The sequence below is a fragment of the Alligator sinensis genome, unplaced genomic scaffold (genome assembly GCF_000455745.1).
Source record: "Alligator sinensis unplaced genomic scaffold, ASM45574v1 scaffold30_1, whole genome shotgun sequence".
NCBI classification, from domain to species: Eukaryota; Metazoa; Chordata; order Crocodylia; family Alligatoridae; genus Alligator; species Alligator sinensis.
The window spans coordinates 1,692,272-1,708,800 of NW_005842060.1; the positions used below are offsets into that span (position 1 = coordinate 1,692,272).

General features: G+C 41.3%; 1 protein-coding gene across 1 annotated transcript in view; it reads right to left on the reverse strand.

Moving 5' to 3' along the window:
• The window catches only part of TMEM232 (transmembrane protein 232), a 142,513-nt gene that overhangs the window by 13,321 nt on the left and 112,663 nt on the right, over positions 1-16,529 (reverse strand). Inside the window, exon 11 of the mRNA XM_025203533.1 lies at positions 10,581-10,759. Coding sequence (XP_025059318.1) covers positions 10,581-10,759 — 179 coding nt within the window. The remainder of the gene's footprint in view (positions 1-10,580; positions 10,760-16,529) is intronic.

Here is a 16,529-nt window from a genome sequence, read left to right on the forward strand (position 1 = left end):
CTTGAGCAGTTTCCGCCCAAGCCGAAGAGGACTCCACATCCATCTCGTGGGGACTCTGGATACATGGCAGGGTAATAGAGACCCTGTGTGAGATTCAGAGGAGCTTGGCGACCTGATCCATCGCCCACCTCTTCCCGTCTTTGAGCGCAAATTTTATAAGACGTATCTCCGATTCCGATTTTGGTGGCGCGTTCACCCAGAGCATCCGGAGCTCTGTTCCATGGAGCCTAGCAAACTCCACGTGACCGTCCGTGTTGTCTGTGTCTGTAACCGCAACTCAAGCAAGTTTTCCAGCCTACACCACTGCCATCTCGGTGTAAGTAAACAATCTTTAAAACTACCGCTAAGCGTTTGTGCCTAATTCCAGTTCGTCGCCCTCCCTCTCCAATCCAGCGTGCCCGGGCTGCTGGCCACAGCCCGCGTGCAGCACGAAAAAGGGCTTGGGTCGCTCCCGGCCCTCACATACAGAAGCTTATACTATACATCTCTGATTTAGTTAGTCTAGAAAGTGCAACTATACCCTGCCTTCTGCCTGACTTCAGTCTAACACAGCTAACTGCCTGGAGAAATCATAGCTAGCTACCCACTTATTAAGGGAAACTGGTGAGATCGTAAGAGTAAACCCAACTTAACAAAAGATAAGTTTATATGGTGACACATCATCTCAGGAGGAAAATAAGGATGACAGCCCTATGCATTTCTGCCAAGGTCACCCACAGCTAGATGGCAAGCTGCACATTTCCTCCAGTGTGCAGGTAGGATTCCTTCTACACTGCCATCCCCAGCTGTCCTACATGGATTAAAGGTGAAAAAAAGAATTTAGTAACATTGCTAGCATATAACATTCTCTCAAGACATTCCTGTCCTGGTGTATAAACTATACCACAGTCTTTGCACTAAATCTAGCTCTCAGTGTGGGTTCCGTCTGGTGCTTTGTGGTTCTAGCTGCTACTGTGAGACCTTGGAGAGTTTCCACTGGCTTCGCTATTTCATTGGTCCCTTTGCCACTTCTTTGAGGAGCTACTCATGTGAATAAGTCCTCACCAGTGGAAGTAAAAGATACACACCCTAGCAAGTAATTGGATGAAGTAGGCTGTAGCCTACAAAAGCTCATGCCTTTCTGAATGAGTTAGCTTATAAGTTGCCACCCTACCCTGCAAGTTAGAAAGAGAAAAATGGAGCCCTTGGAGTAAACCCTACAGCAGGTAGGCTCTTCACCTATGAGTCAATTCTTCTTGGTCTTTGGGTGGCCCCGGTGGGGTGGAGGGAGGGGAGAATACAATATTACTAAACAGTGTATTTGTTAGGTTGCTGTTTATATGATAGAAAGAAATGAGAAGTATCAACTAGAAGGGAGAATGAAAAAAGGGGTGGCATGATAAGATAGGGCAGCATCTTTTTTCAGAGGAAAAATCTGTTTCATTAATCAAAGTAGCTCAGGATATGATCATGACTTAATATCTACAAAATCTAATTACTTGGGGTAACTTAATCTCATTGCCTACTGTCTTTCCTAGCTCTAAAAATATGCATAGCAGCTCTCAGTCTTTTGCATATGGTTGCGGTGGTCAGACCACTGAAAAGTTACATTGCTTTTTACTGAGGTGTCAGACAAAGATGTACATTTCCACATGCTGGGAGGAAATAATCCATTAAAATATTGTAAACACCCATGCTGAGTGCAAGTTCAGGAACGTTCAGGAGGTGCTTTCTGTGCATTGAGTTAAGCAGCTGTATTTTCAGCTCTTTCACCTTTCATGGACTGATTAAATTGCTTTTGCCTCTCTAACCAATTTCAGTATTTTGCCAGCTTGAACATCAGGGATCTTATAAAGGAAAAAAAAACCTTTTTAGTAGTGTACTTAAGTGCAGATGTTGTTATATAGGCATGTGGATTGAGATTCCCCCCCCCTGGAATTTTGTGAGGACATTCCATGGAAATCTCATACCTTCATGCAGATACCATGCAAGGAAAGCGGAGTGGTAGTACCGGGGCAGATCTGGGGGAGGTGCACTGGTGCAGCTGTACCACATGATTCCCGGTCCACCCAAAGTTTGAAACCAACAGCCTGAAAGTGGCAGTGGCAATGACATTTCTAGTCAGGCAGGGCTGAGGGAGTCAATTGACTTCATGGCTCATTGTAATCTACCTAATCCCTTTTAAACTCTTCATTCCACAGGTGTTAACTACCCCTCTCCTTTTTAATGGTTTTGGTGTTTTACCAATAAATCTATTCTTTGTTCTGCAATTCTGTTGTCTTTTGGCTGTTCCTGCTAATTAATCTCCTATTTCACAGCCCTGAAGATTATTTTTAACTCATTCCAAGTTGTATTTGTTTTTGCTTCAATCTTAAATTGAATAGTACAGCTCTAGACCCCTAACATATAAATAAAGCTTCTAGCTTATTTTTAACTAGAGAAAAAATGTGTTGTTTTATATGTGATGATGCACCTCACCATCTGCACCCCTCTGCCCTTTTCAAAATTTTAGATGCATCTGTTTGGTAGTAGGTATTTTGCTGCGCATGGGGGGCACTTGTGAGGCCTACTCTAAGATGGGGATATCCCTAGATTATCACTAGGGATCTGTAGGAGACCTATGCTCCCCACATACAGGGGGTCTTTAACTTTGCTCTTTAACTTTTCTCTCTAAACTTAGTATTCCCTTGCATGATTGCTCTCTTTGAGTTAGGCTGCTGTGGTCCCTCTCCCCTGGGCTTGAATCTTCTTTAATTGTTAATGGACTCAGAACAATAAGAATGAGCATTTTGATGTACATGTTCTTCTGCCCCAGTGCCTTTACTCAAACCCAGTCTTTGTTCCAGCCCTGTGTGTGTGTTGGATAATGCAGAGAGGTTCAGGCAAGTCTGAAGGAAGTGGGAGATGGACACAGCTGAGTCCCCCTGCCTTGTGATAATGAATAATGATGATACGAGCTTCAGGACCTGGGTACATGACACATTTATACCAGTATAATAACCCAGAGTACATAAAAAAGTAGTCAGATAACATAAACACTTATACTGGTGTAACTGTCCTGAATCTAGGGTAAAGTCAGTCCAGAAAAAATCTGTACTTAAATTACCCTTTTTTAAGGTACACTAATTTAGATGTTGTCTGACTGTTTCCAAACCATGGTAGTCAGGGATGGATTAACGCATAGGCAAGCTAGGCACATGCCTAGGACCCTGGGCGGTGTTTCCCTCCACGGTGGTGGGGCCCCCCAAGTGGGAGGCTAGTAGGCCATGGCCTGCCCCAGCTCAGAGGCAGCACCCGGCTTAATCTAACTCTTCCCCGAGCCCACCCATGTGCCTATGTGAATTTATATATATAGAGAGAGAGTAGGGGCCCACAAGTTTGCTTGCTTAGGGCCCACAAAAAAGTGAATCCAGCCCAGATGGTAGTCATTTATGATTAATAATTACACTAACAGCCAGCAGCTATTACTAGATGACTGCTCCAGATCCTGATGTAATCTATGTCAGGGCATAAAACCAGTGTAAACTACAGCCATGTGGGTGCATCACATGAGATATTTACTGCAGAACTGTCTAATTAGCTCCTCAGTAAATGTCTCTGCATCTATACATACATCCCTATTAGGTCACACAAAACTTATAACTCTGGAGCCAGCTAATACTTGTAAATACTAGCCTGCTCTGGAGTTTTTTTGTGCAGAATACTGCTCATGTAGATACTGCCCAGATGGCTGGGGCATGAAGGTACTTCAGTGCGGGGGCTGCCTGCCAGCTAGCCGCACGCTGAAGCACTCTTGTGCCACGCCAGTCCCTCCTCAGCACACTGAGCCCAGTCAGAGAAGCTTCTGAGCAGCCCTGGGTTTCTGCCAACTGGGGCTGCTCTGACCAGGCTCAACATGCTGTGCATCAATAAACTCCAGAGCAATAAACTCTGGAGTTTTTTCTCCTGGGTGCACATTCAAATGATGTGCCTGGGAACAAAAAACTCTGGAGCAATAAGCTCCGGAGTTTATTTGTGTGCATTAATTAATTGCACATGTAGACACACCTAGTAAATGTGTCTTATACCCAGGACCTTACATTGGTAGAATCTAGAAATGCTTTTTGGACATTTATTAAATGTTCATGCAGCCAAAAAGATGTCAGAAGTAAACAGCAATGGAAAGCATTAAAAAAAAATCAGTGAACTTAACCTATGCAGCATGTGCAATGTAGTAATGTAATAAGCTATGCCATGCTAACAAGTAAAGTAAACCATTTGTCCATAACTCTTAGGAGTTCTAATATTCATGAACAATGCATGCCCCCAGCGGTTTGGGGAGCACAGTAGTGGCAGGACTGCAGCATTGGTGGTGGGAGTGCAGCAGCGGTAAGCGGGAGCTCCCACAGATGCCACCGGTGCTGTCGGCAGCGGAGGAGAAGGGATGGTGAGTGCTGACCAGGGTTTCGACCAACCACAGGTCGCGGTGGTTGCCAGCGAGGATTGCTGACCTCCTGCAGATGTCGCTGACGGTGTTGGGCGGTGGAGGCGGGGGAGGAGTGGCGGGAGGTGACTGCCTACAGGTGCTGCTAACTGTGTCGGTGGCACCTTTTTGTAGGGAGTGCACCACCACACTCAGGGGGTGCATGTGTACCCACATGTACCCCCTACACATTGCCTCTGCTAATATTGTAGCTTTGGATACAAGATATTGTCAGGATCATTAATGCTTTGGCTACAGTAACAAGAAAACTCTGTAAATTATATGATAACATTGACATAGGAGACTCAACAGCCAGATGTACATATCAACTTAGTTTTGTTTTATCATAGCTTCCCCATCCAAAGTTTGTTATAGTATCTATTTTGGCATCTATTAATTTAAAAGAAAAGAAAGGAAAATGGAAATTAAAGGGTGTCTGTACACAAGCATGGAGGCTGCTCTGAGGTGCTGTAATTATAGTACGTTGGAGCAGACTTGGTTAATCGAGTCTGGTGGAGTGTATTATTTACTGCACTCCAGCAGCCTCCCATGTCTCATGTATCAGCATCCCCATGCTTCAAAATGGCAGCAGGGGTGCTTGAACTAAATCTTGTCAATGAGCTTTAGTTCAAGTTCCCCATGCCACCATTTTAAAGCACGGAGACACTGATATACAAAATGCAGCGGCACTTTAATTAAAGCGGCTCTCAGAGTCACTGTAATTAAAGCATTGGTCCCCCATCCCTGAAGCACGTGTAAAAGTACCCAAAGCAATCTGTTAAGAAACAAAACAAAATTCAAGATAGACAAACCAGTTGGTTTTTTGAAAGGTTTGAAAGACAAACCAGGTTGGTATGCAACACGATGCATTGAATAAGAACTGGGATAGCTCTGTTTTGCTTATTTTGAGAGCAATGCATAGGGATGAGAATTCCTTAACAAACCTTTTGGAAATCCAAAATCTTGTATCTGGTTTGCAAGTTGAAAGAAAATTGAGAGAATTTTTATTTTGAATCAGAACTGATACCATTCAGCTATGGAAAGTTGTAGACTGTTTGCTTCCCCTTTCTTCTCCTACTTCTCTTCAGTGTTGTTTGAATGATTTGAACTGACCTATTTAGAGGCATGTATGGTTACTCTCCTGCTAAGCCTGCAGAATTTGCAGTTCTCATGGTTTGGAACTGTATGGCAAATGTGCACCTGCCACATTTTTAAAAGCCATTCCATTTTCCCTCTTACAAACAATATGAGTACCTTTAAAGCTGCTACTGTAATCTTTTTAAGGACATGGAGGTCGTAAGTCTAAGAAAATACATTTGTAATGGATTCCAGTCAGCTGCTTTTTTTTAGCAACTTAATTTTTTCATTATTTTGCAATAACCTTTAAAAAAGCATCATGCAAATCTGTCTCACTGAAAAGGTATCATTTTATATCTTATCTGCATGTATGGTGTTTGGGGAATTGCTTCCCCTTTCAAAGCTCATCATAGAAATCTCATTGTAATTCCTGGTGCAGATAGAAAATATTTTTCCTAGAAAAACTATCTTTTGCCCATAGGGACATATTTAATCTACTGTAAGCAAGAACATTCCCTCTTGACTTCAATGGGAGATGAATCTGCTTTACACTGTGTCTGAAATTACATCCATAAAAGATTGTATTATCCATCTCCAGGCAAAGATTAAGTTATATATGTCTGTCTAATGCCAGTTGGAAGGAAATCTTCCATATACTTGCATGTAGGTTCTACAAACCAAACCTTCTTGTGCAGAATGGGAACAGTCCTCATATGGAAGGATTCTGGACTCTGCACTAAACACTAGGTACTGTTATTTCACCAAATGCATTAAAACTGCAAATATCAATAACCTATGTGTCCCTGGGTGTGTCTACACAAGATATTTACTGTGGAGCTGCCTAATTAGCTCAGCAGTAAACATCTCAATGTGCGCCCTTTTTAGGGTGCAGTAAACAAATAAACTCCACAGTGGGGTAGTACTTGTAAATGCAAGTACTATCCTGCTGAGGAGATTTTTTAGTGCACAGCAACATACATGTAGATGCTGATGGGGCTGGCTGGGGCACAAGGGTGCTCCAGTGCAGGGGGGGCCTGCCTACTGGCTAGCCCTGCACTGGAGCACCTTTGTGCCCCAGCCAGCCCCTCCACAACAAGTTGAGCCAGGTTGGAGCAGTCCCAAGCTGGCAGGCTGTTCCCCGAAACTTCCTGCCAGCCGAGGCTGCTCCAGCCTGGCTCAACGTGTTGTGGTACCAGGTGCACATGTAAATGCAGTGCCCAGGAGCAATAAATTCTGGCACAATATGCACTGGAGTTTACTGCTTCAAATGAATTGCAGGTGTACACATGCCCCTGCATATTTCTCTCCCTGAGCAGTTGAATGAGGTGATTGAAGTTATAACAAAGCTTTTTGCCACTTTCATTGTCACCTTCAGCAACAAGTGTGCAGATGCAGCACTGCAGACTAGAGAAAGACTTCATACTAATTGGCTAGGCAAAGAATATGATGAAGAACTGGGTTTTCACAGTGTTTCTGTCACCTGTGATTGTGACTATGAACCGCAAACAGTGCAGCACCATTTAAGATGCTAACAACTTGAGATAAGTGCTCCACAATTATGTGCTAGTGTAACAAGAAGGCCATATCATGTGCAAACAGATAACAAAGAATGATGTGAGGGCTTGGAAGATAATCCCTTTCATACCTGTATGTGACAAGGCAGAATATAGCCCTTCATTCTGTTGGGCAAAGGAAAATATTTAAAAATATGTAGTGACTATTAGACAAATCCTTCTGTGTTTCCTAGGCTATCAAAGTGCTGAATTCTTTATCTCCCAAGCCTATTTCCATCTCAGTTAAATAAATCAGACATTCCTATCTAATTTCCTAAAATAATAGGAATGGGTAGAGAATTTAATACATAATTTAACTTTTCTGCTGGCACTGCTTTTGGCAAATTTATCTTCTTTATCTATCTTATGTGCAAGTCATTCCAGTTCTGAAATTCTGTTTTTGTTTTCTGAAGAATTGAGTCTAAATTCAAAGAATTCATGCCCTTTAAAGCTTGCTCAAAACATAATTGCCAGATATTTTATCACCTTCTGGAGACAATGTGGTTGTTTAGATCAATGCCATACATTGTTTTTCTATTTATGTTATGCCCTGAGATAAAGTGAAATATGTCTGATGCTTCAAGAAGTTCCAGAATTAAAGGATTTATCTAGTTTAATTTCTATACTATATGGAAATAGTGACAACATACAGAGGAGAGTTTTGTACCTTGTCTAAGGAATTAGAGGACTTGATAGGGTCATGCGTTGACTCATGATAGCTACTTTCAAAGAGTACAATGGGCAGGGTTGCCAACTGTAAATTTACAGATAGTTTTTGAAAAAAAACCCAGCCTAAAATGCCTGTCTGTGAAGTCCATAAAGAAAAAGTGAGATTCTGTAAAAAACTAAAAAAGTGATCAACTTTCACAATCCATCATGGGAATGAAGCTAGATTCAACTGTGCATGGTGTACAGAGAGAGCAGAGCTGCACCACCTGGTGTCTAAGCAGGAGCACTGCTTGGCATCCTGCAGTGAACTGTCTATCAGAGCTTTCTGGCCTGCTGGAGCTTTGTAGTTCCTTCTCCTTTCCTGCCATAGCCAAGTGCTGCCACTGCATGTCCCAGATATTAGCTGCTTGTAATGACTGCTCAGTGCTCACCTTGAAGGTATGCAGAGCGGTGCATCTCCAGGTCGCACAGACAAGGAGGGAGGCATTGTGGGAAGGATGGAGCTGTGGGGCTAGGAGGAAGGGGAGAGGGGGCAGGTGCCAGGGAGGAGGGAGCAAGGCTGGCAGGAATCTGGTTGGGGAGTGGACTGGGGAGGGGGGAGCAGCATGACATGGGATCCAGTCAGGGTTGTCAGGGTGTTGGGTGAGCAGGGGACCCCCAGGCAGGAGCAACATGGTGTAATATCATTGCTTCAGTCAAGCAGGGTTGCCAGCCCAAGATTTTTTTTTTTAACTGAGAACCTGCAAACCTTTTACTGACAACTAAACTTTTTTTCCCCAAGTGTTGGTGTTAAATTCCTAAATTTGAACCCAGACCTTCTAACTGCCATCTAGGGCCTAGCAGAATGTTGCATTTACATTATGTAAAATAGATATTAGTAAAACCATGTGTCAGTAAAAAGGATTGGTTGTCAGTAAAAAGTTTGCAGATTTGCAGTAAAAAAAAATAATCTTGGGTCGGTAACCCTGAGGATGGGTAGAGTAAACAATAACATTCTATAATATATCCCTGTTTGATACCCCTTAAATGTTAAATATAGTACAAGAACGTGTCTGATGAACACAGGGAGAAGAGTTAAGCAACTTAGAATCTTAACCCTTTTTAAAGTTTTACTGAATCCAAGTCTTTGTAATGTATGCATATCTAAACTAAAATGTTATATGTTAAACTTAATTCAGTAGGATCCACTGCTTTTACAGCATCAAACAAATATTTTGCTGTTTCTTGTTCCACCAAACTAAATAAATAAGTCCTGCCTCATCTAGGTAGATAATGCTGTGCTGGCAATCACCTTTTTGTGGGGGGGAAATGTAGGTTGCATTTAATACCAATTTGAGAGAGGAACCTGAACAATAAAAATTGCTCACCCTCTCACAGACAAGAAGATCACATTTTATGCTACCATTCTTCAGATCATCTGACACAGTTCCGTATTTTTTATCTATCTTCAACTGAGCTCTTCTCTTTAATATATTATCAGGGGTTTTTTCCCCACTGTTTACAATTTGAGTTTGCTGGGACATAAATTTTGCTGAAATATGTTGTTTCACTGGAGCAGAAACATATCAGCTTCCACTAAACTCTACTAAGTGAGGAGAGGATAGAAAGACTCTTTTTTTACCCATGGGTGGTTCAGGCACTAGTCTGGGATGTGAGATACCCAGGATCAAGTCCCCACTTTACCAGATTTTGAGTATCTGAGATGAAAACATCTCTGAGTTCCCCATAGTCTAGGGCTGTACCATATCCATCCAACTACATAAGCACACAGACCTATGACATAATTCAGGTTTTGTAAAAACATCAGAGGGTTTTGTCTAAATTTCAATTAAGAACAACAAAAAAATTAAAACCACAAAAGTTGTTGCAAAATAACATTGATATCTTCCTGTTGTGTCTCTCTACCATGTTCTTTGAGAAGTTCAAAATTACAAAAATACTTATTTTCACCATACCTTTTCATTCTTCAGTTACAGCCTAATCTCCAGAAGAAAGAACTATTTTGTGATTAAAGTATTTGATTGGGACTCAAGGGCCTGGGTTCAATTTCAGATTATTTCACAAATCTTCAGTGGGATTGCAAGTAAAACACTTTTGTGTGTGTGTGTGTGTGTCTTTCCTTTCTGCAAGCTTTGTGAACCAGGTGTGCCTTACCCTGTGTTTATACATTACCTACCACAAGGAAGTTCTGGTGCTTCTAGGCAATATTGTAATACATTGGATAAACAATCCTGTACCACTGACTTCAGTGGAACCTTTAAAACTGTTCCAGGTGAGGTATCTAGCACCTTAGAAAACACCTGGTTTTATTTAATATTTTTTTTCTATTTTATATAGAAGTTCAGAAGTCATATAGAAGTTATCATAGCAGCTTGGGTTGTTTTGTTTTCTTTTGTTTTAACTTCTGTCTGTCCACCAACCATCATCAATGTTGGCAAAAAATCAATCACTGTTAACAGTTAACTGCTTGCCAATGCAACAGAAGGAGAAGTCAGAATCTGGGTGTTATTTTAATAGGATAGTAGTATATTAAAAACACTGGAATATTAGTTGGTATTCTTTGCCACATCACAACAATTTTAAATAGGTTATTTTTCACTTAAAAGGGAACTGTTTTGAGGCTATTTTAAATATAGAATGTTTATGTTTTTATGGGTATGACATGAAGCAGAGAACACCAGCATTACTAGCTAGTGTCCTTTCTAGCCATGGAGCAGAGGTTATTCCTATAATTGAAAGCATCCTCATTTTTCACTCTAAAATAATTATTCAAATTATATTACAATATAATATAATCAGTCTGCACTAGTAATAATCTATTCTGCTTACTAAATTTTTACCTCAGCTACTGTTACAGCTGTCAGGATTCTGTCATCCTTTATACTGTTCTTTTGTTTCTGTAAAGCTTTCCACATTGCATTCCTTAATCCTTCTCGGCTCACATCCCCACTGAGTTCACTGCACATCATAACTAGATTGTGAACCAAACCATAGCGAATAACCCAGAATAGATCTTCACCTGCAAATAATTACATTTTAGTGTGTGCCACATGTAACAATTTTGCTATCAGATTAATGTATTTTAGGAAGAGACAAAGGAACAGAAACCCTTTATTAAATGCAGAGTTATAATAATACCCGTAAAGTAAGCTTTAGGTTTTTGGTGGGGAGAGTTGCAGAGAATTTGGCTTAGTGAATTTAGACATTGTAGAGTGGATACTTATTTTTGTAACAGGAGAATCAAATCCTTCAGCGGATGGATTTTGTTGGCATGTGATACTATAAATGAGTTTGTGGGGAGACGGTGTATTTGTGTGAGGGAGGTGGGGGAGAGGAGGAAAGGCTCAAAGGGAGCTTAGATGATGTTTTTGCCTGTTGTTAATGGAAATGAGTCTAAAACTCAGTATCCCAGGCTTGCAGAATAATTTGATCTCAAATGATCTTAGCAAACTGTCATTCAGTTCTCATAGAAAATACAGCAGTTCCCATTTCCATTTGAAAGTGAAAGGGGAAGACTTCAGATAACAGAAGAGCTTTAATGAGTCAAAAAACCAAACAAGTTAAGTTAGTAGTCATCCTTAAACATTTCTTCTTCTGTCTTAGGCCCCATGTATGTTACACTTAAGGCATGATTAACCAGTTCATTTTGAACTCGAAAGCTTGCTTAATAACTATTCTCCAACTATTTGGGTTGGTCTAATAAAAGATATCAAATTCACCCAAGGAACCTTGTCTGTCTATGCCTTAAGTGGTCACCCAGCCACATGTTCAATTAATGCCATGATAAAAAGAGGAATAAGCTACAAAGTTAGTCCACAAAAGATGTGTAATAACTTGTATCTGTTTCCTATCACTGCCATTAATTGAACATGTGGCCAGTTGAGGGATGAATGGAGTTCTCCCTCCTCACCCCTTCCCATGACTCAGAGATTGCAGCTGCTGTGGTCTCCCAGCTGCAAGGGTGCGTGAAGCCTCCCTCTACAGCTGGAAGATCACAGCAACTGCAGCCTTCCTGTTGCAGGGACCCCTGGGGCTCCCCTGAGGCTGAGAGCCTGGTCAGTTGATCCAGGCTTGCACCCAGGGGAGCTTACTTCTGGTTCAGGGGGAGCCCAGGATCAGGCTCCTCCTGCACTAGCAATAGAGAGCAACGGGATCTAATGCACATCTACACAACTGTGCCTCTTGCCATGTACTTGTGCCATGGCAGGAGGTGCGATTGCATGGATCATGCATTAGATCCCATCATGCCATTACCTGCATGTGTAGAGGGGCCCTCACACAACCCTATCTCAATATTTATAATGTCCCCAGTACTCTCTTGTACTTAATATATGTAATACTACAAAATATTGAAGTATTTGTCCTGCAAGATGCTAAGTGACTCCTGAGAGCTGTCGAACAACTTTAATTTCCACTGAGGTCAACAAGAGTTCAGCATACTTAGTAACTTATAGAAGGTGCTTAGAACTCGCTGGATCAGGAACTAAGAGTTTTTAATAGAGGCCACTGTGTATTCAAATTGCACTTAAGGAAAAGTGAACTGGATTACTTCTAAGGCATCTTCCTAAAAAAAAATTCAGAATGATAAATATTTAATAAGAGATTTACTTGCCCATGTTTGAATTTAGATTAATTTAGCATGAGTTTTGGAGTAAATCCAAAATTCTGCAGGCGGTGTTTCACAAGCATAAAATATGCATACCTTAAAGAGATCAGAAAAAGTATCATTCTTCATCTTTTGCACACCGGTCCAGCAAAACATTTAGATTTACCATACAAAATATAAATCTACAAGAATCAACCCATCTACATAAATAATATTATTCCATCATTCTGACTAGCTTCAGCAAACATTATTTCCATTTTTAAGTTAATCATTTTAGTTGTGAGCAGTACTGTAGTTCATACATATTTGTGGCCAAGCAGAATGTCCAAAAGCAAACCAAGAGTTGTTTTTCAGTTTGAAGATTGCCAGTTGCTAGGAGAGAGTGCTGTAACCCAACTGGTTGCCACTGTGTGGAGCACTAACTTGAAGGATAGTCTCAGAGGTTTTAAAACTAGCAGGAAAGGCAGAAACCAAATTCATAAGATCCCAAATAACTCAAACCAACATGGATAACTTCATACCTGGTCATACCTCTAATGCACTGAGATATGACTAGTGGACTTGGAGACATAGGGCACATCTGCACAAGATGTTTTACTGGGCAGGAGGGCAAATTATTGCACAGTAAGTGTCTGTGTCTACACACCACATGCCACCTCATGGGGCTCCACCTGGTTCGAAGGGAAGACTGTGGACCTTATCATACTGTGGGGCAAGGCCAAGGTACTCACCCAGTTTGTGCGGAGCGAGCACTCCAATGTGCATATCTACGAGGGCCTGTCAGGCCTCATGCAGGCGTGTGGGCATGACTCGTTGGTGCACCAGTGTTGCATAAAGGTCAAGGCCTTGTGGGCACAGTGGGTCACTGTCCCTGACCACAACTGCCAGTCAGGGGCTGCCCGCAAGTCCATGCGGACTTCAGCATCCTGAATTGTCTGGATCTAAGCATTCTGGATTCAGCATCCTGAACTGTCTGGATCTAAGATGTCTGGATGACGTGTAGCTACCATTCCTGGCTGGATGGCTGGGCCTACAGGCAGCAGGGCTAAAGACCCAGGACAGCATGGACCGTGCTGGCAGTGACATCCAGGAACATGTTTTTGGTGTCCCTGCTGAGGTCCAGGTGGCAGCACGAGGTCCGGGTGGCAGCAGCACAGTGGCAGGAGGTCTGGGATGCCACAGGGAGCCAGGCTGGGTGTCCATGCCACAAAGCAGGGCCACCAGGGCTGAGACTGCCATGGGCCAGGCAGTGGTTCCCATGGTAGGCCAGCAGGGCCAGCACAGTGGCCATCAGGAGCCCAAGGTGGTGGATGTCACTGCTAGGGCTTGGGGTTGGAGTAGCCATGGCGCAGTGGGCAGAGGCTGTGGTGACAGAACTACTGCATGCAGCCACTGTGCTCTGCATGCTGCTGTGGGCCAGGAAATCAGGTGGCCTGGGAGCAGCATATGGGGCTGCCTTTTAAAGGTGGCAGCTGGAGCCCCTAGCTCTTCCTGGTGGCAGCAGGGGGCTAGTGCAGGGCCCTGGGGCATGGGAGCAGACTGCTGCCATGAGCAGCAAATCTGCTCCTGTGCCCCTGTACATGTAGATGCCTGCTCGAGGTGGGTTTACTCTAGATTTAATAACTCTAGGGTAAACCCATCCCATAGCAAATGCGCATGTAGACACACCCACAAAAATCTATTTTGTCTGATTTCCTCAACTCCAGTAGGGCCCTAACTAGTTACACTGAAGAACCTGAAGCCAAGGACATTTAGTAGTCTTGTAAAGGAAAGTATTTAGTAAATCTGTTCTTTCAACCATGAATTATAAAGTGAAGGTGCAAATGATTGAAAGCAAACACAGGATATATGCAGAACCAAGAATCTGGTGTGACTGATAATCATGTGGAAGGATCACAAACAAACACAAGAAGATTAATTAGGTGAGAACTAAAGAGGTTATACAGTTTAAGAATGAATAAATGAAACATACAATCCAACTCTATTTTTAGAGAGCATTTCATACAAAATATATTGCCAGATGCTTTATAATTTAAATAAGACTATGTAATATGAAAAATAATAAATGAGAGCAGTGAGTGACAGAAAGTAAGAGGTTTAGGAAAAAGAAGTGATATGAGCATTTGGAAAAGCTTTTCAAACAGAGAGATTAGTGATAAGCATAAAGATTTTTTCATATGGCAGGAAGGCTCTCACACCCACAGTGTCAGACTGCATGAAGAAACAGAGACGAGGTCAAGTAGAAGATTGAAAGGAGGAGAATATCAGAGAGAATCAAAAGGAAAATGGTCTATAAAGGGGCTGAATGAGCTCCACAGAAGTTTTAAAGTACACGGAAGGAAATTTTAAACTGCATCCTGAAACGAACAGGTGCCAATAGACTGACAGAGCAGTTCTTTCCACTGGCAGAGAGCTAATCTATAGCTATAGGTATTGGATCTGATCCAACAACAGATCTTACAAAGTGGCTATAAAAAGGAGGGTAGGTAGTGAGCTCAGATTGTCAAAGGGACAGAGTACAGTATTTTGAATATGTTTAACTGTGAATTAACATACCTTTCAGTAAGTTTATATTTATTTAAATGTCCAATTATTTATTTTTATTATTTTGCTAACTATAAGTGAGTTTTCTCTGGGAATTTACATTAACATATACCAGAAATGCATAAAGGGTGCCTATATAAACACATACAGTAGTTCTACTTGAAGAGTACTTTCAGTTCAGAAAGATTCTGCAGGGAACATTTGAAAATGTTAGCTATAGAAATATATACTGCTGCAGACATCACAGGTGGTAAAATAACAGAAAAAAACATTTTTTCAATATCTATAATATTAATTTACCAGCATCTGCTGAATAATGAATTACCTGATTGGTATATATGCAGCAATAGAGCTTTAATGGGATGTTGGGTACAGAGGATGCAAGTTTAACCGTTGTTTGTTACAGCAATGTAGGAACAAAGGGCATGATCCTCTCCTTGCCCTCCAAATGGTTTGGAAAATAGAGGGTCTTAGATTATAAACTTCTGGAGGCTGGTGTGTGTGCTACCATAGTAGTAATTAACAGCAAATACAATAGTTTGACAAAATGAAAATATTTGGACATTATCTTGGATTCTCTATCAACATGCCTCACTTTCATAAAAGATGATGAAAAGTGTTGCACACAAGCCATCTTTCTTTATATGCTTGAAATCTTTGTTCAATGAGGAACAATATATTATAAGGACAATACGAGAGCCATCAATCTGAATGTGGTTTGCTTTAAAATTGCAAGATAAATTACAAATCATAAAAGCATCCAGCCAACTAGATTCTAGCAAGTCGCAATTCCTTTTTAAAAGCTATTGATGATTTAACAATTGAACCATATGGCTCATCTCTTGTTGATTTAAACTGCTACAGTCTCCCCAAAGAAGAATATTTGTGAGGAGAACCTATTGCACCCAAATGCCATGCAGTTAACAAAAAAAAACCCACGAACAAAAAAAACCCCAACCAAATATCTGTTTATAAAGACAGATGGCAATATGTTAGGATTGTCATAAAAAGTGGACTGCAATCTAATAATCATGTCTAGACATTTTGCTGAGAAACCTGACTGTTATAAAACTACTCATCCAGGTCCCCTGCAGCAACACAAGGCAGTCTTCTGTTCTGCTTTGGGTGACCTGGTGGCAGCTATCAGAAAATGTTGCTTTAAATATATGAAAGGAAATATGCCCTTGACAGCTCAGCAAGTGAATATTCTGGCAAAAATGTAAAAAGCCTTGGCGACAAAAGTCCTTAACAACAAGAAGAAAGAAAGTGAGAAAGAAAAATCATTAGGTATACAGGGGACTTGAAAAGGATGTTCTGAGTTTTCTGGTTATTCCTTTTTTGCCAGAGTTTCAGTTCATTGCTAATTTAGCATACACGGAAAACAAAAATTTAAAAGGTGATTCAGAAACAACTATATCACTCAAATGCAATTAAAACACAGAAGTCAAGACACTTATTTATCAAGTAAATCTTAAATGAGAAATATTCTTCCATCTACTGCCCTTTCTGGCAATGAAAAAGGTTGAACTGTTAACAACTAAGTTGCAAATATTGCTTCCTTATTCTAATGTAGGATGAAACAGATAATATGGCAATTGACTGTCTCTTGTCTTCATGGAAGGCAGCTCTACTGACTTCC